General features: G+C 57.6%; 3 protein-coding genes across 5 annotated transcripts in view; 2 read left to right on the top strand and 1 right to left on the bottom strand.

Annotated features, from left to right (window-relative positions):
* The window catches only part of NISCH (nischarin), a 33,238-nt gene extending 25,850 nt beyond the window's left edge, over nucleotides 1–7,388 (bottom strand). The window contains exons 1-3 of one of the 2 annotated variants that reach the window (XM_032868248.1): nucleotides 7,162–7,388; nucleotides 4,752–4,835; nucleotides 3,986–4,168 (exon numbers count right to left, since the gene is read on the bottom strand). In XM_032868248.1, coding sequence (XP_032724139.1) covers nucleotides 3,986–4,168; nucleotides 4,752–4,835; nucleotides 7,162–7,257 — 363 coding nt within the window. In that variant the 5' untranslated portion in view covers nucleotides 7,258–7,388. The remainder of the gene's footprint in view (nucleotides 1–3,985; nucleotides 4,169–4,751; nucleotides 4,836–7,161) is intronic. The other variant, XM_032868250.1, reaches the window with a different exon arrangement.
* A 1,474-nt stretch (nucleotides 7,389–8,862) lies between these two features.
* Nucleotides 8,863–11,916, top strand: TNNC1 (troponin C1, slow skeletal and cardiac type). The gene is made up of 6 exons (XM_032868245.1): nucleotides 8,863–8,886; nucleotides 10,406–10,436; nucleotides 10,665–10,811; nucleotides 11,095–11,209; nucleotides 11,466–11,602; nucleotides 11,689–11,916. The coding sequence occupies exons 1-6, from the start codon at nucleotides 8,863–8,865 to the stop codon at nucleotides 11,718–11,720; spliced, it is 486 nt and encodes a 161-aa protein (XP_032724136.1). The 3' UTR covers nucleotides 11,721–11,916.
* A 4,911-nt stretch (nucleotides 11,917–16,827) lies between these two features.
* Nucleotides 16,828–26,566, top strand: SEMA3G (semaphorin 3G). Of its 2 annotated transcripts, none has more exons than XM_032868243.1 (16): nucleotides 16,828–16,999; nucleotides 18,759–18,919; nucleotides 19,017–19,079; nucleotides 19,549–19,668; nucleotides 19,934–20,024; nucleotides 20,149–20,265; nucleotides 20,491–20,636; nucleotides 20,820–20,934; nucleotides 21,033–21,102; nucleotides 21,406–21,550; nucleotides 21,826–22,057; nucleotides 22,151–22,242; nucleotides 22,882–22,923; nucleotides 23,660–23,888; nucleotides 24,173–24,312; nucleotides 25,632–26,566. In XM_032868243.1, the coding sequence occupies exons 1-16, from the start codon at nucleotides 16,891–16,893 to the stop codon at nucleotides 26,070–26,072; spliced, it is 2,313 nt and encodes a 770-aa protein (XP_032724134.1). In that variant the 5' UTR covers nucleotides 16,828–16,890; the 3' UTR covers nucleotides 26,073–26,566. The 2 variants fall into 2 exon arrangements, with proteins under 2 accessions (XP_032724134.1, XP_032724135.1); XM_032868244.1 differs by lacking the exon at nucleotides 25,632–26,566 and adding an exon at nucleotides 24,950–25,166.

Raw genomic sequence — 26,566 nt, 5'->3', positions numbered from 1 at the left:
ACTTGGGTGGCCCAGTCGTTAGGCATCTGCCTTTGGCTGGGTCATGACCCTGGGTTGCTGGGACTGAGCCCCACATCGGGTTCCCTGCTCGGCAGGAAGCCTACTTCTCTCTCTCTCACTCCCCTTGCTTGTGTTCCATCTCTCACTACCTCTCCCTCTCTGTTAAATGAATAAAATCTTTAAAAAAATAAAATAATAAAAAAATTTAAAAAAAAAAACAAACCTGTAACTCAACCACAAAAACACAAGTAACCTAATTTTTTAAAGTGCCGAGGACATCTGAGTACCTGTCTCCGATGAAGATACGCAAATGACAAATAAGCACATGAGAAGAGGCTCAGCCTCGTTAGGGAAATGGGAATCGCGATAGATACCACTTCATGCCCACCAGGATGATTATCCAAAAAGTGGGCAGTAATATGTCTGACAAGGATGTGGGGAGAAGAGAACCTGCGCACTGCTGATGGGAATGTAAAACGGTGCTGCCACTATGGAAAAAAATTTGGCAGTTCTTCAAAAAGCTAAAGTTACCATATGACCCAGCAATGCCACTCCTTAGGCATACCCAACGGAAAGGAAAACCTATGTCCACACAAAACCTTACGTAAGAATGTCCACAGCAGCATTATCTGTACTAGCCAAAAAGTGGAAACCGCCCAAACATCCATCAACTGATGGATAATGTCGTAATTGGCGGAATATGACTCAGGCAAAAAGGACCAAAGTACAAATGGACCTTGAAAGCATCATGCTAAGTGAAAGCAGCCCATCACAAAGGCCACATTTGTATGTTTCCATTTTTATGAAATGTCCAGAACAGGCAAATCTGTGGGGACAGAATGTACATTAGTGATTGCTGATGGGTACAACGTTCCTCTTCAGAGTGCTGAATGTTCTGGAGTTAGTCGTAATAGCTGCACAACTCTGTGAATACACTAAAAGCAGGGAATTGTGTACTTTAAATGTTTGGGGTTTTTTTTGTTTTCTTTTTTGAGATCTATTTATTTGCAAGAGAGAGTGTACGTGCAAACAGGGGGAGGGGCAGCGGGAGAGGCAGAGAGAGAGAAGCAGAGTCCCCACTGAGTTGGATCTCAGGACCCTAGGATCATGAAATCAAGAGTTGCTTAACCAACTGAACAACCCAGGTGCCCCAGGAATTGGATATTGTATAAGAGTGAATTCTGGGACTCCTGGGTGGTTTAGTCAGTTAAGCATCTGCCTTTGGCTCAGGTCATGATCCTGGAGTCCTGGGACTGAGCTCCAGGTTGGGCTCTCTGTTCATCAGAGAGCCTGCTTCTCCCTCTCCTGCTGCTGTTCCCCCTGCTTGTGCTCTTTCTCTCTCTCTCTCTCTCTGACAAATAAGTAAAATATTTTAAAGAAAAAAAGGCAACCTACTTTAAAAAAAAAAAGTGAATTTTATGATATGTAAACTATATTTTAATAAAGAAAAAACCCACACTCCTGACAACCAGGGTTCCCTGCGTCCACCCTGTCAGCCCCATAAGAAGTGGAACATGTTAAGAATAATTTGAGAGAGGACACCGATGGGACAAAGGCTGGCAGAAATACTCCCTAAGAACCCCCAGCCTACAGAAAAGGCTGACAAATCTTTCAGGCCCCAGTGGTTCAAACTCATTTAAAGGTCTAGTGGTTCTCAGGTGAGATTTTGCCCCTCGAGGGGGATATTTGGCAATGTGTGTGGCCATTCTGGCTGTCACAACCTGGGGTGGCTATCAGCACCTAAGAGGCCAGAGATGCTGCTCAACAACGCATGGGACAGTCCTCGCGACAATTATCCACCCCTAACAGTCAACTGTGCTGCAGCTGAGAAACTGTGATTTAATTTCATGATGGGTCAGGTAGTTCTCAAAAATCCTTGGATTTATATAACCCAGGGGCCCTTCTGATAACAGTAATTTCAATATGTCCAAACCGTTCCAAGCAGTAAAATATGCCTCCACACAGAACCTCAGACATGTGGGCCGGCCGATGCAGGCCCACCTCAGGCAAACGGCTCTCCAATGAGCAGTCCAGGCCTTTCTGTGCTGGGGGCAGGGCAAACACGCTCCTCAAAGACCCAGGTCTTTAGCCACGAAGTGCACTTTCAAAGGTCTGCTTATCAAGTTTTATCCTTAAATGGCTAACCAAAGCTTCCGTAAAGAACAGCATTTCCTAAAATACTAACCGGTAAAGCATCTGAAATGCTCTCGTAAGGAATGGAAATTTTTCCTCACATAAGGAAAGTAAATGTGAAAAAAAAAAAAAAAAAGTCTACAACAGGAAACTGCCATCGACACAGTTGTTGGTACGCGCTGAATAAAATCCAAAGCACATATATATAGATACAGCCCATCTGTAAATGCCACCCATTTTCCACAGCCCCTCCAAGCTTAGTGACCCAACACTAGCATCGTCACCAAATTTCCTGGCTCTGTCTAGCACTCCAAAAAAGGTTCATCTGTCTTCTCTTAAAGCATTTCAAGGAAGTTGTGTCGTAAACGCATCTAAGCCTTTAAGACCACAACCCACAGGTCCCTTCCTGAAAGGTGAGCCTGAAAAATGGAGTGGATTCCTTCGTATCTTCACCACATAAAAAGAAAACATGTCAATTATCCAAAAATCTATCACCCAGAGATTAATACTCCTAGTCCTGTGATGTATGATCTTTCAGAATTTTCCTAGGCAAATATACTCATGTTAATTTCTTTTCAAATAAAGAGGACTGTATCCTACATATCCATTTTATGGCACCCTTATTTCCTGTAGTAACATACTTATTTTCCTGTGTCAACAAATCCACAGCTGCACCATCATTTTCTTTCTTTTTCTTTTTTTTTAAAGATTTTATTTATTTATTTGACAGAGATCACAAGTAGGCAGAGAGGCAGGCGGGGGTGGGGCGGGGGGAGCAGGCTCTCTGCTGAGTAGAGAGCCTGATGTGGGGCTTGATCCCAGGACCCTGGGACCATGACCTGAACCGAAGGCAGAGGCTTTAACCCACTGAGCCACCCAGATGGCCCTGCACCATCATTTTCTAGCAGAATATCTGGTTACAGGGTGGTACCCCTTGATTTTTTTGAAAAACGCCTCCTACTGGACTTTTTAAAAACATTTTTATATGAGAGGAAGAGAGACAGAGAGAGAGAGAGAGAGAGAGAGAAAGCACGGGCCTGAGAGGTGGGAGGAGCAAAGGGGGAGAGGGAGAGAGAATCCCAAGCAGACTCCCCACTGAGTGCAGAGCCCAATGAGGGGCTCGATCCCACAAGCTCACTAACCTGAGCTGAAACTAAGAGTGGGTCGCCCAACCAAATGCACCACCCAGGTGCCTCTCCTATTGGACTTCTGATTGTCTTCGGTATTCCGCTCCTATCCTGGAACATACCTATGTCCTATTCACACTTGCCTGATTGCTTTCCCTCCAGAATAATTTCTCAGAAGTCGAACTGTTAGCGGTTTTCAACGTTTGGGTTTCACACGGTCGAACTTCCCTCCATGAATTGTGACAACTCATCCTGCTACCAGCAGCCCATGAAAGTTGTCCAGCCATCTGGAGCCGCTCTGGAACACACTCCCAGTGGAGTCTATCTACCCACCCTCAGCAGCTCTGAAGATGACCTCCGATGGCCGTATTTTGCCAACACAGGCTCATTCCTTGGTCTCACTGTGAACCAACAATGAAACTGTCCTCCTCTACACCAGCTCTGACAGCTGTTTCTACTCTACCCCTGTCCATTTGGTAAACTAGCTTAAATACCCACAGGCTGCCATGTGGTAAAGGAAAACCTCTCTGTGGCCATGGTCTAATACAAAGCAAATCTGTCAATAAAAGTGCTTCTGCCCACATGCCACCAGAGTGATGTTCCCCATCTTCTAACCTCGGGGTCCAACTCCAGCCTGCCTCCCCTGAAAGCTGAGGCTCATGCTGGTTTGCTGCCTCGAGCCTGGTGGTTGTGGGCTAGCAGGAGAGACCCAGAGAGGAACTTACGTAGAGATGAAAATGTAAGAAGTGGGCCAGCACGCTGGGGGCCACGCCAGGGAAGGCGGCCAGGAGTGTCTGCAGGTAGACCTCCAGATCCTTCTCCCTCTTTTCCACCAAGCTTCTCGAGTTTTTCCCAATGATCTTTTTAGGCGGAAGCAGATTTTTATCAATTTTCTTTTCTGCAACCAGCTGTAAGAAAAGAGAAGCATGGTCAACCACAGCCCCAGAGGGTGTGCGACAGTGCAGGATCCGAGACAAGCTGCCTGATGACAGGTGCTCGACACAACTCCCACAGCCCCTTCTGGCAGTAGTATCAGAATCAGTGATTCAACCTGGACATCTGGAATTTGGCCTCATCAGATTCAATTAGTATTAGACATACCAGGACAAATGCAGATGAGGAGCTCCACCTGGAGCCTGCAGAGAAAGAAAATACCTCAAGGCTCCTCAAAACCCCCATCTTTTCCAAACCAGAATGAACGCCCATCAGGGCAGTGACCTGTTTTTAAAGCACTCATGCTGCAAACGACCCGGAGAAAGGCGGTTCTCTCCAAAACCAAGGAAAGAAATGGAATCACGGCCAGATATTAAAGTAGGGGCTCTGAAGTAGCTGTAGTCAGGTGGAGCAAGTTTAAATCGCTCCCGACCTGGGAAACTGACCCTTACAGACATGGAGCCGGTTCGGCCCTCAATTTAACGTGTGCCAAAATGGAAATGTGGCCTAAAAGCCCCCCAAGGCCTGAGACACAGACTCCTAGTTCTCAAGAGTTACCTTTTCGTGTAGATCGTAGAAATCGCTGTAGCGGTGCTTGACTGTCCATTCGTGGCTGCCGTCAGTGACCTGGATGATATAAACCTACAAGGGGAAACCGACAAGTCCTCGCCCAGCCAGACACAAGGAAAACCCCCGTCCTCCCCTCGGCAATTGCAGCAGACCACCCGGAACCCCCAGGCCTAAGTCAGGCTGCCCTCGCCAGCTAGCCTCTGCAGCTGACCCTTGCTCAACAGCAGGACCCCTCACAGCTTCCGCCATGATCCTAGCACCAGCTGTCAGGCAGCTGGGAGCAATCCGGGGGTCTATTCAACAGTGAGGAACAAAAAAGGTGACCATCTTATCAAGCTATCTCTTTAGTTTTTTACTTCCAGCCTCCAGCCTGAGCTGCAGGCCAGGCCACCCACTCCAAGAGCGGCAGAACAGGGTGGGGTCTGGCAGGACTAGCTTTTCTGCTGTTATTATCTCTCTAGGTGCCCTGACTATATCCTAGAAGCAAGTCCCTTCGCAACGCTTTCAGCTGGTTCCTGGCTAGGATTTCTGCTGCTGAGCCAGGCGTCAGAGCGCTAAGAAGCTGACGAGAGTTTGGGGGGAAGGGCAGTGATGAACCATCAAGACCAGGAGAATGCTTAGCAGGGTTAAGGGAATGGGCCTTGGAGTCAAGGAAGACGGGAGTTTAAAATTTGATTCTGCCATTTCTTGGCTGGCTTATGTAAGTGACTGGGAGCCTAAATTCTCTCTGAGCCTCAGTTTCTACATCTTAAAAATCTGATAGAATTAGTAACTGAATAAAGTAATTCAGGCAAAACGCCTTGTACAAGGTCTGACATGCAGCAAGAGTTCAACAAAAGGTGTCTTAATAATATAATAATAATCAGCACACTTGGAGACAAACCGTCAGGTCAACCTGGATCACCATGTCCCCCATACCCATGCAGGGGGGGCTCAGCCCTCCGAAATAGAGTTGTTTTTTTTTTTTTTTTAATATTTTATTTATTTGACAGACAGAGATCACAGGTAGGCAGAGAGGCAGACAGAGAGGAAGGGAAGCAGGCCCCCTGCTGAGCAGAGAGCCCGATGCGGGGCTCGATCCCAAGACCCGGGGACCATGACCTGAGTCGAAGGCAGAGGCTTTAACCCACTGAGCCACCCAGGTGCCCCTAGGGAGAGCTTTTTAGAGATGACGTCCTCACTGAATGCTGCTCTTGGGCGATGGCCTGCCAGCCATCAGCTCAGAAACCTCAAGGTTCACCTGGTAGCCCCCGCCATCCCGTCCCAGTGTCCCGCCCCTCTCCGCAGCATGCAGGGAAGGGGGAGGAGAAATCATCAAATCAGCTGAAACCTCCAAGGAAGCGCAGCCATTTCTCCAGCGCCGGCCTGTTGCTCCAGGATCCGCCCCCAGCCCCTTCCCAGCCTGGCAGCTTCCCTCCCCCCTCCTGCCGCCCAGGAAAGGAAAAAGAGCCAGAGAAATGACCCTCAGGAGGAGGGTTAGGATGAGGGCCAAAGGGGTGGGGTGAAGGCAGGGCCAAAGCACACCCCCCCACTCCCCACCCTCAGGGAACAAAGAACAGGAGGCTGGGAGATGCTCAATACGCCCCCACCCCAAGGCTAGTCCCTGCCAGACCCAAAAGCCTGGCGACCAACTCCATCGAGATCCAGAAAAGCCTCCCAACTCCATCACAGTCTGGAACTCCACCTCCCTTTTCTGTTCTCCACCTCCCCCACAGCCTTGAAGTGTGTGGGCGGCTTGTTGCCCCAACAGGCTCCCTCCGCCCAAAGCCCTGAAGACCCCTGAGGTTCCTGGGTCTTACACTTTCAGCCTAGAGCGACTACCTCAGTTTCCCCATGTCACGGCTCCATTCCTCCCCCATTCTGTCTCTGCCTGACTCCCAAAGCCTTGGGCCTCCAGATCGCCCCTCATTTTTAAAGCAAATCTCAACTGCGACCCCAGCCTCCATCCCCCAGATCAAGGCCCCGCTCCGTCTTCTTCATGGCCTGCAGGGCCTCGAACCTTTCCCCGACCATCCATCAGAGACCCCTCCCCCTCCCGGACCCCCTGTCACGTACTCCCGGGCCGGCGCCCCTCCAGGCCTAGAGAATCTAGAAGGGCCTCCGCCTCATCTAGACTCCCGTCTTCTGCAGACCCCCTTTATCCCCAGATCTTCCCCAACGCTAGCCTTCATTTCTGAAAGCGCACCCCTTCCCCAAGCTCCCTCCCTGGGACCTACCCCCGACCCCTGTTCCTGGACCTGCGAAACCCATACCCGTTCCCCAGATTACCCTCCTCGAAATCGAGGCCCCCGCTACCCCCTCCTCCGCGATGGCGGGGCCCGGATCCCCCCAGTACCCCCCGACTTGGGACTCAGGGTTCCAGCCACCCCCAGTTCTGGCGCCCGCGCCCCCTGCACACCGTATACGTGTCCACGAGCTCAGAGCCCACAACGCGCGCCTCCTTGACCGGCTCGGCCTCTCGCTCCGGCCCGAAGCTGCGAGCCACCGCCGCCATGTTTCGGGCTCCGCTGCTGCAGCCGCCACCGCCGGGCGCAGACTGGCAGCAGTAGGGGGCGGGGTCAGCGTCCCACCGCCCCCTAGCCCCCACCGCCCCCCCGCCCACTCCGCGCGCCGCTCAGCCATCTTGGCCCCGCCGCCTCTCTCGCCCTCGCCCCGCCCCTCGCGCGTAATTGGCAGCAGCCGCCGACAGCGCGCGTGCGCAGGTCGCAGAGGCCTGTGTGCTTGTGTAATTTGTGAGCGAAGCTTGTGGCGTTCTCCGCAGCCCCGGAGAAACTGAGGCACCGGGCCGGGGAAGCTCTGGGCATTGTTACTCGATGCCCGGGAAGGGAGGACGGAAGAACTCGCACCTTCCGGGCTACCCGAAGCAAGTCACTGCTCCATCCGGCCTGTTTCCCCTCCAGAAAGGGGCAGTAATCGCGCCGGCCTGGCTCTCCAGCTTTCTCCCTGTAGGGCACGAGAGGATTGAACGAGATGAAATGAGCTGTGCTTAAGAGCTCAAGCTGGACAGAGTAACTCTGCGCCAGTTCCTAACCACTCCGAGACTTGGAGACCTCCTCTATTATGTGGGGTTAATCCGTGCAAGGCGCAGCGCTCAGGGCAGGGAGCTGTTGTGGTTATCGAGAGAGAGGGCTCTGCCTTTGGGTAGAAGGAAGCGGTATGTGCTGGCCGTTGAGTGCAAGACCCCCAGATGCTGTCCTGCCCGAGCTCAGAAGGTGGTGGGGACAGGCTGGCCCTGGGCCCAGAAGCCACAGTGCTGGAATAGGGAAGGGCAGACACAGAGATGGAGCCCTAAGCCAGGGGAAGACCGGAACCCGAAGAGGGAGATAGTAACAGAGCTGGAGGGGAAGAGCCTAGCACAGATGGGGCATCTGTAGGTGTGTTCATTGACTAAATGCAACTTACCCAAACTCAGAGCTAGTACTGCTCTCCCTGGGGAGATGAGAGGTCTTGGGCATGGATGCTCTAACACCCCTGGCTGAAGGGTTACAGATAGCTCTGTGCTAAGGTGGGTCAATGACTTCTTTCTCCAATGGTTACAGAGCAACATACTCTGAGCTTGGCATTTGAGGCTTCTCCTGGCAGGTCCTCTCCTTGCATACTGCTGGCCAGCATTACCCCCCTCCCCAACAGGTTTAGCTTAAGGCGGGGGCTGCCAAGTCAGCCATACCCTGAGCAAGTCACTAGCCCTCTAGGAGCCTCAGTTTCCCCATCTGAAAAGTGAAAATAATATTGCCCACTTCCTTGATTGGAGCTGAGCTGCTGTGTGTCTAAGGGCCTGGCCTGGGGCCCACTACTTTGCAGCACCTGTCCTTTCCTTGGCTCGAGTTTTCATTCATTCAAGAAACCTTTCCAGAGAGTCCCCTGGGAGCCATGGAGGACAGAGGGGAAAAGATGTGGTCCTTGCAGCCTTTCATCTGCTCCCTGCACTGGGCAGAGGACACAGGGACTCAGGCCAGCCTGAGATCACCAGGGCTGGGGGAGGGGGTGGAGGATACTGCTCGCAGTGGTGGGCTGGGCTGGCCCGGAATGCGGTGGGGCAGGGCTATTTAAGCCCAGGACTGGCTGGCAACCCCAGCAGCCTGCCCTGTGAGCCGCCAGCATGGATGACATCTACAAGGCTGCGGTGAGGGACTGGGCTGGGCAGGGCTGGGGTGGGTGGGCCCACTGGGGGCTCACTCAACTCACGTTGGGGGGCGAGGTCATCCCACGAAGGTGGTGGGGGACCCAGGAGAGGGCCCATGCAACTTTCAGCCCAGGCCTTCAAGGGGATGGTGGATCGGGCATTCCAGTTCCAGGGTGTGGAAGGAGTCAGGGGTTCAGGGTCTGGAGAGGAGCTTTTAGGTGGGTGGAGGAAGTCCCCGCTTTTAGCATCATGTCTGCTCCTGTCTCCAAGTGTCTGTAGTCTGTGTCACTGTCTTCTAGTCACACCTCCCTTCACTCGTGTCTATGGTCTCTGGATCTTTGCCTTTCTCACACTCTTTCCATCTCTTTGTTCCTCCCAGCTGCCCCCTTAATCTGCTGCTGTCTCCCGGTCCCCCCTCCCCAGTCCTGCCCCTCACACTCTGCTTCTCACACTTATAATCCCCCACCTACCTCCAGTTCTTCGGAAGGCTGCAGATGCTGTGGAGGGTGGGACAGGAGCTTGAGGAGGGGGCTGGAGAGCCAGAATCCTGAGCTGGAGAAGGGGCTTAGAAGTTTGAGGTAGGCAGGGAAGCCCTGGGCATGGGGGAGAGTCAGCGGAAAAGGAATAGAGAACCGGGGCTGCAGCCGCCATCAGGCGTAGCAGGCTTGGGGCTCAGTGGTTTAGCCAGGGGTGAGTGCTGGAGAGTAGTCACCCCAAGTCCCTGCAGCATCCTAGGGTCACTGAGGGGCTTCAGATACTAGTCCCTCCCAGGAGTAGGGGGTGTTGCTGACCTGCCCCTGCCCCAGAGCCAAGGACATTCGGCCTAGACAACTGTCCCCAAGGGAACCCCTCCCTCAGCCCTGGGAGTGCAGTTCCACTCCCAGGCAGGAAGAGTTACAGCTGGCTCTGGGGCTGTCCCTGCCTATCCTGCAGGAGTCCATGGAGCTGGGGGAGGGAAGCCCTCCACCCTGTGCCCATACAAGGCCTGGTGGGGCTGGGGACTAATTTTGGCTCCTGAGGCACCAGCAGGCCAGGGGGCCAGATAACGCTGCCCCACCCCCTGCATGCCAGAGTCCCCAGAACAATCACCAGGTTTAACTTTGTTCCCCGTTAAAAATAGCCCAGTGGCCATCCCGGTCAGGTTACAGTGGATGGCTTTGCCTATCCTCACACTGGTTTTATTGTCCCAACATGAGGGACAGCTGTCCCTCAGGCCACCCAGCTTGGATTTCAGCAGGGGGGCCAAAAGGGCACTTGAGTGGTCACTGACTATTGTTACTCAGGGTCACCTTGGCCCTGGAGGGGGCACCCACCTGTCACCCTGGCCCTAAGCCCGGCCTCAGTGAGGCCAGCTGGGTCACCTCAGGGCTTTGGCGGGTAGGGAGGGAGGAGTGAGGACTGTGACCTGGGAATGCCCTGCCTCTTCCTGCCTTCAGTTTCCCCATCTGTGGAATGGGTTGATTTCCTTAACAGCAGCTAAGTCCTGAATCTGAGTCCTGAGACCTCCTTTCCTCTCTAGGTAGAACAGCTGACAGAAGAGCAGAAAAATGGTGAGTGCTCCAACACATGTGGGGGTACAGTGGTGCCAGGCTGGGAGAGCATAAGGACCCCAGAGGCTGGGGTCCCTCTTACTATGACCTCAGAGGTCTTGGAGGGAAATGGGCAATTGGCAGGTAGCCCCAGAGGTCTGGCCTTCTGGGGTCCAGGCTTCTGAGCCCTGGACACCCTGTAACTCCCCCAACCATCTCCCCTCCCTCTCCCCCTGCCTTTGGACACAGAATTCAAGGCAGCCTTTGACATCTTCGTGCTGGGCGCCGAAGATGGCTGCATTAGCACCAAGGAGCTGGGCAAGGTGATGAGGATGCTGGGCCAGAACCCCACACCTGAGGAGCTGCAGGAGATGATTGACGAGGTGGATGAGGACGGTGAGCCCTCCTACCTGCCCCCCCACCGCCCCCGCGGCCCCAGACCCGCCTCTGCCTTAGTTTGCTTGGGACCCGAGTCCTGGCTCTGCCACTCATTTCTCGGTGCCCTTGAAGGAACTCGTTAGCCTCTCTGAGCCTCAGTCATGTCATCTTTGAAATGGGCATGACAACCGCACTCATCTCATAGTGTTGCTATAAGGGTGTGGGCAGGGACAACACCAGGGGTCAGCTTTGAGAGCATTCTAGCCATCCCTCACTGACGGCCATGCCGCGCCCCTCGCAGGCAGCGGCACAGTGGACTTCGATGAGTTCCTAGTCATGATGGTCCGGTGCATGAAGGACGACAGCAAGGGAAAGTCTGAGGAGGAGCTGTCGGACCTCTTCCGCATGTTTGACAAGTGAGTGCGTGTCCCTGGACCTCTGACCCTGACCCTAGCCGAGGCAGGGAAAGGGGACAGTCTTGTGACCTCAAGGCCTCAGTCTCCCATTCTGGGCAGTGGGAGAATGGGATGTCCCTCTTCCCAGCAGCCCAGCCTTGCCTCCTGGGGTCATGGTTGGGGCTGCCTCTTCCCTTCCTCTAGCCTGCACCAGGAGCTCTGAGGTCCGCTTCCTCCCTCCCTCCCACCCCTTTCCACTTGCCCCCCCACCACCCAGAAATGCTGATGGCTACATAGACCTGGACGAGCTGAAGGTGATGCTTCAGGCTACGGGCGAGACCATCACGGAAGATGACATCGAGGAGCTCATGAAGGATGGTGACAAGAACAATGATGGTCGCATTGACTATGACGGTGAGGGGGCGCTGCTGTGCTGGGCCCCTGCTACCCACACCTGGCCAGACCCCTTCTCTGACCTGGGCCTGCTCCTCTCTTCACAGAGTTCCTGGAGTTCATGAAAGGGGTGGAGTAGACACCAGCCCTCGCCTGGAGCTGCCGGTGCCACCTTCCAACTCCAGCCGGGCCCTGGGGTGGGGGCAAGGGGCTGGGGTCCCCAGGATGTGAGCTTGGGTGTGTTGTCGACCCTCCCAAGGAGGGGGTGGGCCCTCCCTGACTGCCTCCCGCAGCCCTGTAATAGGGAATGCGATTAAAGCTCTGTTCCCTGGATACGTGCCGTCTGGCTTTCATACCCCAGGGGGCTGTGGGTGCTCTGATGTCCATTTCCTGCTTGCACTCCACCTGTCCCCCTACACCATCTTCTACCAGCGGGCTTAGGTCGGGTTGGAGATGACCGTGTTCCATGGCTCAGTGGCTCCTTTCTAGGACTGCTGATTCCCAGGCCTCATCTCCAGAGTTTCAGCATTTGGACTTGGTGGTGGCCCAGGAATCCACAGTGAACAGGCTCCTGGGGGCTATGGCTTTGGTCGCCAGTTGGCAGCTGAGAGGTCCTGTGCTTGGAGAGAGCAGAGCACCCTGCTAGGCCCTGGAGGCCACTTGGCATGGCAGCCCAGCTCCTTCTCAGCTCCGGTTGCAGAGAAGCGGGGTGCTATGGGGGCTCAGTGGGCTGTGGCACTTGCATTTCACACTAGTGGCACTGACTGCCTGGGACTGAGGGGCACACCATCTGCTTTTCCTCCGTTCACCCATTTGCCCAGTGAGGGGCCCAGAGAGGTGCAGGGACCTGTCAAAGTCATCAGTGAGTCTGGTGACCAACAAAGACCTGTGGGTCCCAGCCCGGGGCTCTGTCTGATACACCAGGTCCACACCGGCGTAATTTCCAGTTCCCTTGAACCTTGGAGGCTCCAGCAGCCCACTGTCCCTTCCTGATGGAATGGAAATGTAAGGCTTGGTGGCTCTCAACTTAGTGGGGGTCAGAGCAGTGGCGCTGGCCTTGGAGAGGGTGGCAGCAAGGACATGGCGGTGTCAGCAGTGGTGCTCACAGAAGCGACAGCTGGCCATGGTGTGCAGGCTCCAGCCAGAATGCCAGCAGCTGTCCTTGCTCCACCCAGCCACTCCGAGGCCTCTCCACCTGTGCCCTGGCCTTGGCATTCTCCAGACAGGCTCAGCATTCCGGAGACAGTCTTGGAATTCTGGAGATGCCTCCAGCGGAGGCCAGAGCTGCGGGAGCTCTCCGGCTGCGGGAGAGCGATGGGGTCCCTTCAGGCCTGACCTCGGGAGCTGGAGAACTCAAGGATCTGTGCGTTACACCGCAGAGCGACGACATCCTGGGAGAGGAAGCAGAGCCACCGTGGGCCCACCTGCCCTAGTCACATCCCTACCCTGTGCCTGGCATGGGCCCGATGCTGCAACCGTTCAGAGGGAGGCTCTGTCCCTAATTTCATGAAATTGACCATCGCTCAGGAAGACAAGAGGGTGATGAATGCAGTGAGGGAACCAGTGTGGTGCTGGAATGGGGATTATGGAGACGCAGTGGCCACGAGGCAGGAGTGGTCTGGGATCCTGGATGAAGTGCGTTTCAGGTGGGACAGTCACAGAAGAGAGAGTGAATCTTCTGTACGTGTCCAAGTTGCGATGCCTCTGGGACAGGGTGGTGAGGATGTCCAGGCAGGGCTGGAGCTGGAGCTGAGGGGGCAGAGAGTGCTCTGTAAAGTCACGTGTCCTGAGTAAGAAGGGCTTTCTCAGCCCCGGTCGGTCGCGGTGAGGCCCCTGGGGAGACGGAGTATAGACAGGTGGACACCGGCCATCCCATGTGGGTAGTCCAGGAGAGGAGGTGTGGCCAGGGGGATGGGAGAGACCCCGGCTGAATGAGGAGTCCTGGGACCCAGGAAGGAAGGGTGGGGACATTGAAATCAGCTGGTGGCCCTGGGGTTAGGTTCCTGGAGGCCCCCGAAGTCTTGCCCATGTGGCCATGAGGGTTTCCTTGGAGCCCGACTGGAGAGGACCAAAGGAGCCAGGTGAGATAAAGGGAGCTGGCGGGCATGGACAACACTGGTGCAGCTTTACAGGAAATGCGCCAGAGCTGCGGGGAGACATGGAAAACAGGGAAGCTCATTTAAAGGTGGGGTAGGGAATGCGTGGGGCGGGAGGAAGGGACCCCGACTGAGGCTGGCAAAGGGTAATGCGTGATGCAGGGGTGAGGCTGCAGAAGGTGAGAGGCTATAGGTCTCTGGGGAATGTTTTAATGCCTGGATCCAAGCTGGGCAAGGGGAATCAGGCTGAACACACGAGAGAAGAACTGTGGCGTCCACGGGAAGAGATTCTGAGTGGAGATGCCGGAGGTCACATCCTTATCAGTGGTGAGCTGGAGGATGAGGACAGTGGCTGAGGCCTGGGCAGGAGAAGGTGGTTGTTGGTGAGGAGGACTTAGGGTCCCGGCACCTGGAGGACGTGGGCTGCTGTTGGGATCAGGAAAGGAGAAGAGAGAAACTCCGAGAGTTAAGCTTTCCATGAACCAAAAAGGAGAATGGCTGGGCCACTATCAAGAGGTTACATGGGGAGGCTGGGCGGGGGTGGGGTGGGGTGGGTGGTGTCCATAGGGAGGGGAGTCTGTGTGATGGTCCCAGTGTCTCTTTTCCAGAATGAGGTTGGTTGGGGAAGAACTAGAGACATCCAACAAGCACGAACACCACAAGAGCCTACAAGCTCCCACCACACCCAGCATTAAGATCCCCCGTGTGCATCATCTGCTTTGTTCTGCTGTGTTCGGTCCCCTCCATTTTTTCTGGGCTGTGTCATCCTTTGCCTAGATAGGGCTTCCTCCATGAAGTCTCCCTTGATTTCTTGATCGGAAGCAATCACTGGAGTCTCCTGCTGCTCCTGCCTTTTCGTAGTACGGTCGTCTGGTTACTGCCTGCTGCCCCAAGAGGCTTTGGTTTCTCGGGGTGGCCCCACTGCCCTGCCCAGGGCCTGACGCAGTGGAACTTCCTGCAGTTCCCTCTGTATCCATTAGATGGCACAAGATGCCTGTGGCTGGACCCATCGGTCAGTCGGTATCAAGGGTACACTTGGGGTCCGTTTCCAAGTTGCGGCCAGCAAGCAGGGGCCTTCACAGGAGATCCTCACTCCCTTCCCTGACCGGGGAAATGAGGCCCAAAGAGGGAGAAGAGCTGCTTGAGGCCATACAAGTTAACAGTAGCTCTTAGGCTCCCAGCCCCAGCAACAGGCCGTTTTTCTTCAGTGTGGAGTGAGCTGCCCAGCACATCCGCTTCCAATATACCCAGGCCTCCCTGCAGCCCTAGCTGGGGGGAATGGCTGAGCTGAGACCCCCAGGGCGAGCTGGCAGACTGAGGAGTTGTTGGGCCTCCTGATCACAGCTGGTGACCACATGCTAGTTGAGGGGCTGTCCAGCTCAATCTTCAGCCAGACATTGGCCCTCAGCCCAGTCTGCAGGCTGAAACATCTCCCCAGGGAACTGGAGGCAGAGGGGCTCCACCCTCCTGAGGGCCCATGACAGCCCCTGCACAGGCACACCTCACCAGTGTGGAGCCTGCCTGAACCCAAGCCGGCTGGCTGCTCCCCAGCTATGGAAGGAGGAGACTGAGGCCCAGAGATGGGAGGGCTTTGGCCAAGTTTCTTGGAGAAGCCAGAGGTGGGGTGGACTGATGCTAGTCCATGACCTCCCTGAGTTGCCCCTCACCCAATGCCAGGTCAGGACCCCCTATGGAGAAGCATGTATGTGGGTGGCAGGGGGTGATGGAGACAGGGTTCCAGGTCCCTGGGTCCTTCTCATGCTGACTCAAGGAGCCAACCTGTTTCCCTTCCAGGGATGAGATGGGGGTAGGGAAGGAAGGATCCCAGGACCCCAGAAGTCCCAGAAGGAAAAGAGTTCTAGGAAGGGGCAGGGCTGAGCAGGGCCTGTTTTCAGCCTGCAGTGTGACTGGGCCAGGTCCTTCCTTCTCTGATGGCCCCAAGTTTCTTGACCACCATCAAAGAGCTCAGGCTGGTCCATCTGGGAGGACTAACTTGCAGGAATTTCTAGGATCCTTGGAGCTCCAGCTCTGGTTGACATCTGAGATCTTAGTGCCTAGAACCTCAGATTCTGAGTGAAGCACTCTAGGGTGGGATGGAATGGCAGCCGCGGGGGGCAGGCAGAGACTGCTGCGGGATGGGGGCATAGGGAGGTCTCCTCACTTGCCCCTATTTAATCCCTCAAGGTCGTCTCTCCTTTGTCCCTCTTCTGTGGCTTGCCTGCCCTGAATCAGTGCGCAGGGCAGAGGGAATGGGGGATGGGGTAAGTGTCCTACCTCCACCCTCACTCTGGAGGGACATAGGTATAGTGTCTGTGTGTAAAGGGGAACTCTGGGAAGAACCCACTACTCCCTTGGTGACACTGAGGCCTAGAGCTCTGGTGGATCTGCAGGGCTGAGGGATAATGGGGGAGTCCCCAAGCATGAAGTGCATCCTGTCCTCTGCCCCAGTGAGCTGGGAAGGGGCCTGGAGGCCAGACAGGGACAGGCTTGGGTGGAGGAGGCTGGGCTCATCTCTTGCCAACCCCAGATCTATGAAGTGTGGCCAGACGTCAAGCCCCCACCCAAAACATGGAGTCTCTTGGACTGGAATGACCCTCCCAGGCAACTTAGGCCCTGCCAGGGGAGCTGGGGAGCCAGGCAGGGCTTTGGGGAGCTGGACACTCCTGGTATCAGGGATCTGGGCCAGAGTCAGTTTGTTTCTGTCGTGGGGTCTCTGTCATGGGCAATGGAAAGGCAGGGAGCAAAGAAAAGCTCAGCTAGACTTCTAGCCAGCCCAGCAACCTCTGATCTCTGACCCCTGACTTTTCTTCCAGGCTATGTCGCCCCCCCCCTGCCACCCCGCCCGGCCTCCTTGACATTTTGTTGGAGCCTGGGGACTTGGGTTTGTGGACATTTCGTGTAAACCACCCACACCCCAGCCGGGAAAGTGTCTCCCCAATGGGAAACTAGCCAATGTGACACAGAGGCCATTAACCACGCCAATGAGGGTGGAGAGAAAGGCAGCAGGTGGATAACGGAGGCGGGGTGGGCCTCCCGCTGCTCCCTCCCTCCCTTCCTCCCTCCTCCTTCCCGCCTTCTGGGCCCTACAGGGGGCGGAGCCGCTGCCTTATAAGTGTCAGGCCTGGCGGCCGGCCGTGGAACGAACAACAACCAGCGGCCAGCGGCGGACCCGGGGCACCTCGGCCAGCAGCGTGGTGCCCTCGGTTCCCCAGCATGGCCCCCTCGGCCTGGGCCATCTGCTGCCTCCTGGGGGGCCTCCTGCTCCACGGGGGCAGCCCCACCCCTGGCCCCAGCGTGCCCCGCCTGCGGCTCTCCTACCGAGGTACCAGCAGTGCACGCCCTGTTCAAGGGTGCGTCTGTGGGAGTCCGGGACCCTGTGACATCCCCGGCTCAGAGGTGCCCAGCCAGCCCCTGGGCAGTCTCTTCTGCCCGCCAGAGGGATGCGGTCACTCCCATACAGCCCGTGGGAAGGACTTCACGGTCATTCCCGGAGATGGTGATCCAGCTGCTGCCAGAGGCGGGACCTGGGAGGAGGGCAGGGGCAGGTCCCCGGAGGGTGGAGGAGGGAGAGGCAGAAACGCAGGGGAACAACCTGAGGGGGCTTCTGAGAAAAGGAGAGAAGCGTGGAGGCCCTGAGAGGCCTCGGTAGGGATGGGCAGGGAGAGATGGGGAGGGATGGAGAGGACAGGTCTGGAGGAGGTGTGCACTGAGCCTGGGCACCTGTGAGAGCCTGGACCAGCAGCCTGCAGTGGAATCCCTCGCCCTGTCCCCACAGCCTGGAGGCCCCCACCTCCCATCTGCCTCTTGTAGCCCACTTCATAGTGCTGGCTTTTGTCCTTCCCTTTCTGTTCCAGAGGCTCTTCACAGCCCAAAGGGGATCACAGCCTCCCCTCTTGGCCCATCCTGGCCCAGGAGGTGCCCCTGCAGCTCTAACCCGGTACTCCGTGCTGTAGCTGGTGCAGACTTCTCTGAATCTGTGGGGATGGTCCACGGGGAAGGTCCCTGAGACACGGGAGCCCCATGCCACTTCTTGGGGAAACCAGACGGGTGATCACCTTCCCTGGGAACCCCCAACCAAGTGGGGAGACCCAGCCTGCTCTGGAAGGTCTGGGAGAGGAGACATGGCTCTACTCCGGAGTCCGTGGTTGGGTCTGGTGCAGGGGGAAAACGTGGTCCTGTCCTGGGAGCTATGGATTGGGGCAAAAGTCAAGCCATAAGAAAAAGCTTAAATAGGGCAAATCCCCTTGAAAGTACTGTCAGCCATGGAGGGCTTCCTGGAAGAGGCTGTTGATGAGTTTGGGGATGGAGTGGGTGCGGGCTTGCCACTTTTGGGCAGGTGTGGGATACCTGGCTTTCCCAGGGGTGGCCAACGCTCCTTCCCACCACATCCTGCTGCATGCTCCTTTGGCCACCTGTTACCTCCACCTCCCTAGCCAAACCCCAGGAAACTATTTCAGGATCCTCGGCTCCTGGGCCCAGCGTCATCCCCAGCCAGCCACCCCCCACAGCTGGGGCCTGGGAGGGCATTGTCTACGGAGGAGAAAGTCTTCCTTAGTCACATCCCTGGACCAGAGCCTTGGGCTCCACCTGACCATAGCTGGCCTTTCCCATACCCAGGCCTTTGTCAGGTGTTTCCTCTGCTGGAAATGCTCTCCCATGTCTGTCCACCTGTCCCATGGAGTCAGCCTTGCCCACTGCTCACACTCACTCAGCCTTCCCCTGGGCTCTTCCCAGCACTTTGCCCAGCTTGCTACCATAAGTTCTGCTGGTGGCGCCATCTTCCCTGGGGACCGGAGTGGGCACAGATGGGCACAGATGGGAAGGAAATGTTAACTGAAAGATCAAGGGACTAAAGGATGAAGGGGTAGGAAGCAGGGCTCAGAGCCCCCTGTCCCACCCACTCCCAGGAGCCATTTCCCAGAAGCCCTTCAGCAGGCCTGGGGCTGGAAACATTTCCCAGATGTGGGGTGTGTGTGTGTGTGTGTGTGTGTGAATGCACAGCTGGGGCCCTCCAGCTCCACACCTTAGCAGGGGAAGTGGGAGGAGCAGTACTCGCTGACTTCCAATCTGCTCCCTCCGAGATCTCCTGTCTGCCAACCGTTCAGCTGTCTTTCTGGGTCCCCGGGGCTCCCTGGACCTTCGGGCCATGTACCTGGATGAGTACCGGGACCGCCTTTTTCTGGGGGGCCGTGATGCCATCTACTCTCTGCGGCTAGACCAGTCGTGGCCGGATCCCCGGGAGGTGAGCGGGATGGAGGAAAGGAGGGTCTCTCTGTGAGCTGGGAGGCTGGACGGGGAAACAGGCTGTGAGATCAGGCGTCAGCCAGGCTCTCTTTCAGGTCCAGTGGCCACCGCAGCCAGGACAGAAGGAGGAGTGTGTTCGCAAGGGAAGAGATCCTTTGGTGAGTGCTGTCAGGAGAGACTGCCCGGGCGCCTGAGTGGCTCAGTTGGTTAAGCGACTATCCTTGGCTCAGGTCATGATCCTGGAGTCCCCGGATCCAGTCCCGCATCAGGCTCCCTGCTCAGCGGGGAGTCTGCTTCTCCCTCTGACCCTCTCAGCTCTCATGCTCTCTCTCTCTCACTCTCCAGTAAATAAATAAAATCTTAAAAAAAAAAAAAAGGAGTGACTGTCCCCCAACCATGACCAACACCCAGGGCTTGACCCCCAGGACAGCCTGGGGCCACTCCCCAGAGGTACTTGTGCTAGGGGTATTTGGAGCAGATCCTGAGGGCTCTTGAAAGTCTGTGAAGAATGTCACCCTTACCCTAGGTCCCCAGAGCTGATTAGCCAGGCAGGGCTGAGTCCTGGGGACCATGGAGATGGTAAATACCTCCTCACCCCCTCCACCGCACCCCTTTTCTCCCTGCTAGGTGGAGTGTGCCAACTTCGTACGGGTGCTGCAGCCCCACAACCGGACCCACCTGCTGGCGTGCGGCACTGGGGCCTTTCAGCCCACCTGTGCCCTCATCACGGTCGGGCACCGTGGGGAGGTGAGCCCAGCACAGGCCCCACAAGGGACTGGGATGCAGTGACATTTCTGCCCTGCTGTCTGAACACTTCCCATTGAGCCCGGCTCAGGGCAGAGAGGTCAGGGGCTGAAAGGCATCTTTGTGCCAGGCTGACCCCGTTGTCGGGGCCCTGAATGAGGACATCTTCCGCCCACTCTCCAGCTGCACGCGATGGCCACTGCCTGGGGGGGGGGCTGGGCTGCTTTCCCAGGTGACACCCTTCCCTCCCTTCCTCCCTCTCCCCCAGCATGTGCTCCACCTTGAGCCCAGCAGTGTGGAAAGTGGGCGGGGGCGGTGCCCACATGAGCCCAGCAGTCCCTTCGCCAGCACCTCTGTAGGTGGGTGATGTCCAGGCCAGGACGGGCATGAGGAGGGTGGGTGCTGGTTAATGTCACTGGGAAGGGTTGGGACCAGCTATGGGACCTGGCCCTCCTCCCCTGACTCTGCCCCATTCTCACCCAGGTGGGGAGCTGTACACGGGCCTCACGGCTGACTTCCTGGGGCGCGAGGCCATGATCTTCCGGAGTGGGGGTCCCCGGCCAGCTTTGCGTTCTGACTCTGACCAGAACCTCCTACATGGTGAGCCCAGGGTCTTCCAGGGGCAAGGCTGACTGGGATCTGCCCCCAGCCCTGACAGGGAGGCAGGAGAGCCTAGCACTGGAGTGGGGATGGGAGGGACAGCCCAGCCCCACTCTACTCCCTGGGACTCCAGCCCACAGTGGAGGTTCGGTACCTCTCCCCCCACCCCGCTCCCATCCTTCCCTGTGAGGTTCCCCCAACCAGCTGCACCCTGTCACCTCCCAGACCCACGGTTTGTGATGGCCGCCCGCATTGCTGACAACTCTGACCAGGATGATGACAAGGTGTACTTCTTCTTCTCGGAAACTGTGCCCTCACCCGATGGTGGCCCAGGCCGTGTCACCGTCAGCCGCGTCGGCCGTGTCTGCGTGGTGAGAGCCGAGAGGAGGCGGTGAGGTCAGATCCTCACCACACTCCCTTCCTACGCCCGTCCCCACGAGCAGCAGGAGGGAAAATGAGGCAAGGGTGTGAAGCCAGCATCCGTGCCTCGTGGAGGAGCAGGAGGGAGGCCCGTCCCCATGGAGCTGGAGGCTGACTCTGACCCTTACCCCCAGAATGACCTCGGTGGCCAGCGCGTGCTGGTGAGCAAATGGAGCACTTTCCTCAAGGCCAGGCTGGTGTGCTCGGTGCCTGGCCCTGGTGGTGCCGAGACCCACTTTGACCAGCTGGGTAAGGCTGTGGCCAGGGCCCGGTGCGGGTGCGGGTGCGGGTGCAGAGGGCTCAGAGCAGTGAGTGGGCGGCACTGACAGTGACCTTCTGTCTCCCAGAGGACGTGTTCCTGCTGTGGCCCAGCTCAGGGAAGACCCTCGAGGTGTATGCTCTGTTTAGCACAGTCAGGTGGGCACACGGGTCTCCCCTCATATCCCCAGCCCTGGTTCAGTCTCTGCACACTAGTGTCCTCTGTCGAGCCCCTGCTTTTGTGGCCCGACTTTACCGTGGGTCTCTGTCTCTGTTCCTGACTCAAGGACTCGGAGGTTCTATTTTCTCCCTCCTTCTCTCTGTCTTTGTCTGGGTGTCTTTGTTTTCTGGTCTTGGCTGTCTGCAGGCACGATCACCCTCTGTCCTGTCCATGGAGCCAGGCTGCCCCTTCCCACCTGTGACAGCCACTCTGGCCTGACTGTCCCTGTGCGTCCTTGGCAGTGCCGTGTTCCAGGGATTCGCTGTCTGCGTGTACCACATGGAGGATATCTGGGAGGTCTTCAAGGGGCCCTTTGCCCACCAAGATGGTCCCCAGCACCAGTGGGGACCCTATGGGGGCAAGGTGCCCTTCCCTCGGCCTGGAGTGGTGAGTGTCTGCCTGGAGCCAGGCCGGGAGAGAGGGCTGAGCAGTTCCTAGAGGGTTTCTACCTTGGGACAACCTTGCGGCTGGGCTGGGACTCCAGAGGGGCCGGGTGGTGGAAGAAGGGGAGCAGAGGCCTGGCCACGTCAAGGAGCCTCTGCTATGGCAAGCACGGCCCCTCTGATGTGGGCATGCCCAGGCCATGGGACCTGGAAACAGGCTGGGCTGGGGAGTGTGTGGCCCCAGGACACTTCAGGTGCCCCCCCTGCCGCTCCTCACAGTGCCCCAGCAAGATGACAGCACAGCCAGGACGACCCTTTGGCAGCACCAAGAACTATCCAGATGAGGTGCTGCAATTTGCCCGAGCCCACCCACTTATGTTCTGGCCCGTGCGGCCACGGCGGGGCCGCCCCGTGCTTGTCAAAACGCATCTGGCCCAGCAGTTGCACCAGATCGTGGTGGACCGTGTGGAGGCGGAGGACGGGACCTACGACGTCATCTTCCTGGGGACTGGTGGGTGGGCTGAGTGGGGTGGCCCGGCCGGGGAGGTGTGTAGGCTGGAGGGGGTTGCTCCTTCTCCCATTGACCCCTTCTCCCCTGCCCCAGACTCAGGCTCCGTGCTCAAGGTCATCGCTCTCCAGGGTGGGGGCTCCACTGAGTCTGAGGAGGTGGTATTGGAGGAGCTCCAGGTGTTTAAGGTGAGGGCAGACTGAGGGGAGGGAGCACTGATGGGAAGGGTCCCCTCCAGCCCCACTGCTGGGTCTAGGCCTGGCTCCTGGGACACAGGAGCAAAGTGCAGGAGGGGGATGGGCCTGTCCTTAATGAGCTCACAGCCAGTGGAGGAGAAATTGCCTTGCTGATGCTGTCTGGCCGTGGGGCCCAGAGAAAGTCTGGAGGGCCTAGGGAGGGGTGTCCAAGGTGATCTCCCCTTGACAAAACCCTGCCAGGCTCAAGTCACAGTGAGGGGGTGGCTGAGACCCCCAAGTCTCTAAGGGCTTCTGTGGGCCAGGCAGGGCATCATCTGCATCTGGGGGACTGCTGGGATCCTGACATGGGATGGGTCATGTGGGACAGCTGCCTCATTCCTGGAGAACAGGGCTGTGGGAGGGGACACTGGAGCTTTGTGCTTTCCACTAAGCCTCCTCCTTGGAGGCCAGCCAGGGTGAGGGGACCTTTCTAATAACCCAATGTCTGGGAAAGACTGTCTGGCCTTAGTTGCCAGGGAGTTCACTGACCCAGGCTGGGAGGTAGGTGGCTCCCATGTGAGGGCTGGAGGAGGCTGAAGGAGTGACACAGCTGGCCCCAGCCCACCCCTCTCTGAGACCCTCCTTCTGCAGGTGCCAACACCCATCACCGAGATGGAGATCTCTGTCAAAAGGGTAAGAGCAGCTGCCACCCCACCCCTCCTCCTTCTTCTGACCCCCACTCTGAAACTCTCTGAGCACGACAGGCTGCTGTCTGCTGGAAAGCGGGGCTGCAGCAGGCCCTGGGGCTGCCTGGTGAGGCCTTGCCATGAGGCTCAAGAGTCCAGCAGGGAGCTGAGATGCCATGCATGAAACCAGTGGACAGTGGGAACCCTGAGTAAGTGAGGCTGTGTTCAGAGAAGGGGAGATCCACAAAGGCCAGTCCCCCTGGGCCGACAGCTTCCTGCTTGAAAACAAAATCCAGAATTTAAACCTTGCAAGGGAGAGCCACTTTTTAGAGGCCTGCTGGGTCCTTTTGCAAGCGGCAAAATCTCAAGCTTATTGCCCCGGTTTATCTTTGGGTAAATCCCAACTTTTGTATTGGGATTGCTTAAAGCAGAGTGTACTTCTAAGCTCAGAGGCAAGTCAGGATAAAGGTTATTGAGGTAGAGAGCAAAAGTCAGCAGCAGGAAGGGCCTGGAGAAGCCCCTTAGGAAACAAGGTCTGCCCCCTGCCCTCTGTGTCCTAGCACAGGATCTGATGTGTGTCAGGTGCATGATAAACACTTTTGGCCTTTGGGGAGGCACCCAAGAGGTTCTGGAAGACTGCCTGCAAATGGTGGGGTGCTCTCAGGAAGCCCAAGGGGGCCAAGAGCCTAGCTGCTTCTAGGTGGGGCCTGGGCTCATGTTGGCTCTGCTTGTGTCCCTGCCAGCAAACGCTGTACGTGGGCTCGAGACTAGGCGTGGCCCGGCTGCGGCTGCACCAGTGTGAAACTTACGGCAGTGCCTGTGCTGAGTGCTGCCTGGCCCGAGACCCATACTGTGCCTGGGACGGTGCCTCCTGTGCCCGCTACAGGCCTGGCCCTGGCAAGCGCCGGTTCCGCAGGCAGGACATCCGGCACGGCAACCCTGCCCTGCAGTGTCTGGCTGAGAGCCAGGAAGGTGAGTGGTAGCAGGTAGCAGGGGCGAGGGTGTGCGCAGACCCACCGGGCTCCCACAGGCCCCTCCTCACCCCTCTGGCCTGGGCTCAACCCTGGGAAGTGTGGCCTCATTGGTCCTGTGTTAACAGCCCCCCCCACCTCACTTTTCCTATGTGTGCAGCTCCCATCAGTGTATGGGTGGAGGGTCTTTGGACAGAGTGATGGACACCTAGGTCCCTGTCACACTGGTGGGGGACCCCGGGGTCCCACAGTCCTGAGCCGAGCCCCGCTCCCCCCTTCCCCCAGAGGAGGCTGCAGGCTCCGCAGCAGCCATCACGGTCTACGGCACGGAGCACAACAGCACCTTCCTGGAGTGCCTGCCCAAGTCTTCCCAGGCGGCCGTGCACTGGTTCGTGCAGAGGCCAGGGGGCCAGGGGCCTGACCAGGTGAGCAAGGACCTGCCTCCAGCCTGCACGTGTCATCACGCCACATCCCTCTCTGAACTTAGGAAGGGGCTCTGGGGGGAACCTTCCAAGGTCAACTGAAGAGAAGTGTGTATTAAGTCCCTGGGGTGCCTAGAAGGAGGTGCCCTTCCTTCTGCCCCTGGGAATGCCCAGGCGAGAGCTGTCTGCAAGCTGTCCCATGACAGGGAGCCCGCTAACTCCCAGGCACTGGGTTGAGCTCTGGGAGGTGGGGAGCAGAGATGGAAGAGAGGGAGGGGGGGCTGGCCTGGCCAAGAAGCCATGCTTTTACACATAAGGTTCCTCTCTGAAAGTTCTCTTTCCTAGGGGTTCTTGGTTCTCCTCTGCCCAGGGGGTGCCTAACTTGCACCGAAACCTGTGCACACATACACCCCTAAGCACCCACCCACTGCCTAGATCAACACTTCCTCCACGGAGTCTAGCTGTCTGCCCAGACCCTCTCCTCCCCCATCCGGAAAGATCTGTCAACCCCAGAAATGGCTTCAGTCTGGGGCCTGAGGAGGGCGTGGGTGTGGCAGGGTGAGGAACCCTTCTCCAGCCTCTCCCACGGGCAGGGAAGGGGAAGGGAGGGCGCTCATTACAGGAGGGGCTCTCCTTCCAGCTTGGGAACCGGGGGAGGCCAGCTTGGGGCCAGCTGCTGGGTTAGGCACTAAGAAGACACCCCCAGGAGGCCAGAGGCAGCAAGCAACAAGATGGTTACACAATACTTACCGCCTGGGCGATCCAGCCTCCACATGCAGATGTGCAGACGGGATCCAGGCCGGATCAGAGTAGCACGGCTGCCTCCTGCCCTGCGATGGGCACTCAGCCCACCCCTGGCTGGGAGAATGAACAGTGCAGTCAGGGAAAGGGAAGGCTGCGTGCGCGCGCGCGCGCGCGTGTGTGTGTGTGCGCACGCACGTGCAGAGTGGTGAGGACTTCTGGTCCTAGGTCTGTGGGTATAACCCTCCCTGAATAGAAGCCCCTAAATACCTTTACCCACTGTGGTCCCTGGGACTGTGTGGTAGGTTCCCCCAAGGCCAAGGTAGGTGCCCCAGAGCTCTGACTAGGGGAGAAACCAAAAGCCCCGTTTGCAGACCCTATCCTGGATCCTGGGAAGGTGAGAGCCTGCCGGCAGTTCGCGGACAGTCCGGAGAAGGAAGCCAGCCTGGGCAGGAAAGAGCAGGGAGGGGAGTGCTTCAGCACGGGGCCCTGAGATATGAATCTGGAAACTGCGGGGAGGGAAACTGTGGGTGTGTGTGCCCTACTCCACGCCCCCTCACACCCTCCCACGCCCCCAGCAGGTCAAGACAGATGAGCGGGTGCTGCAGACAGAGCAGGGGCTGTTATTCCGCAGACTCAGCCACCTGGACGCCGGCACCTACACCTGCAAGACACTGGAGCATGGCTTCTCCCAGACCGTGGTCCGCCTGGCTCTGGAGGTGATCGCGGCCTCACAGCTCCACGGCCTGTTTCCCCGGGAGCCGAGGCCGGAGGAGCCCCCAGCGCGGGGGGGCCTGGCCTCTGCCCGCTCCAAGGCCTGGTATAAGGACATCCTGCAGCTCATCGGCTTTGCCGACCTGCCGCGGGTAGACGAGTACTGCGAGCGCGTGTGGTGCTCCTCCAGGAGCCGGGGCAAACAGGCCAAGGGCAAGAGCTGGCCGGGGCCGGAGCTGGGCAAGAAGGTGAAGAGCCGGGTGCAGGCCGAGCGCAATCGGACACCCCGGGAGGTGGAGGCCGCATAGAAGAGCATAGAGCAGAGGGTGGTCGGGAGGGACCGGGTGGCCCAGCAGCCCCCAGAGTCTCCCACCCACCCAGCGAGGGCAGAGGGGGGCCCGCATGCCCAACTGCCTCTTAGAGATAGAGGAGTCTCTGCCCCCCGAAATTCTACCAGGCTGCCCCCAGGAAAGGCTGGGGTCCGATGGAGCGCCCCGTGTCCGAGGCCTGTTCCCTGCCCCTCTGTGCTCCCAGTCCTAGCTGGAGCCAGCCTCCCTCTGGCTGCTGCCAAGCCCAGTGGACCTGCTGTTTGTTCTCAGATATGGCCCCCAGAGCACATTTCCGGTTGTGCCCGGTGGTGAGAGGGCTGGGTGGGTCTTTCCCAGCAGGCAGAACAATGGCCATTCTGAGTGACCCTTGGAGTGGTTGTGTGGGTGTGTCCGAGGAGGTGCCTGGGTGGGGGGCCCTTAGGCAGTGGGAGGAAGATGGAAGTTGCCTCCCAGGTAGCACCCGTTTAAGGGGA

This window comes from Lontra canadensis, unplaced genomic scaffold (assembly GCF_010015895.1).
Source record: "Lontra canadensis isolate GAN:19392208 unplaced genomic scaffold, GSC_riverotter_1.0 scaffold35, whole genome shotgun sequence".
Taxonomy (NCBI): Eukaryota; Metazoa; Chordata; class Mammalia; order Carnivora; family Mustelidae; genus Lontra; species Lontra canadensis.
The sequence above is the reverse complement of the archived record's forward strand: the minus strand, read 5'-3'. Positions and strand labels throughout refer to the sequence as shown.

What these genes read in the sequence shown, in the direction of transcription:
- TNNC1 (XM_032868245.1), top strand. Translation starts at nt 8,863, where the DNA reads ATGGATGACATCTACAAGGCTGCG. An exon ending in ATGACATCTACAAGGCTGCG is followed by an intron (nt 8,887 to 10,405) that starts GTGAGGGACTGG and finishes TTTCCTCTCTAG; the next exon opens with GTAGAACAGCTGACAGAAGA. An exon ending in GACAGAAGAGCAGAAAAATG is followed by an intron (nt 10,437 to 10,664) that starts GTGAGTGCTCCA and finishes CTTTGGACACAG; the next exon opens with AATTCAAGGCAGCCTTTGAC.
- SEMA3G (XM_032868243.1), top strand. Translation starts at nt 16,891, where the DNA reads ATGGCCCCCTCGGCCTGGGCCATCTGCTGCCTCCTGGGGGGCCTCCTG. An exon ending in GCAAGGGAAGAGATCCTTTG is followed by an intron (nt 19,080 to 19,548) that starts GTGAGTGCTGTC and finishes TCTCCCTGCTAG; the next exon opens with GTGGAGTGTGCCAACTTCGT. An exon ending in GCGTCGGCCGTGTCTGCGTG is followed by an intron (nt 20,637 to 20,819) that starts GTGAGAGCCGAG and finishes CCTTACCCCCAG; the next exon opens with AATGACCTCGGTGGCCAGCG.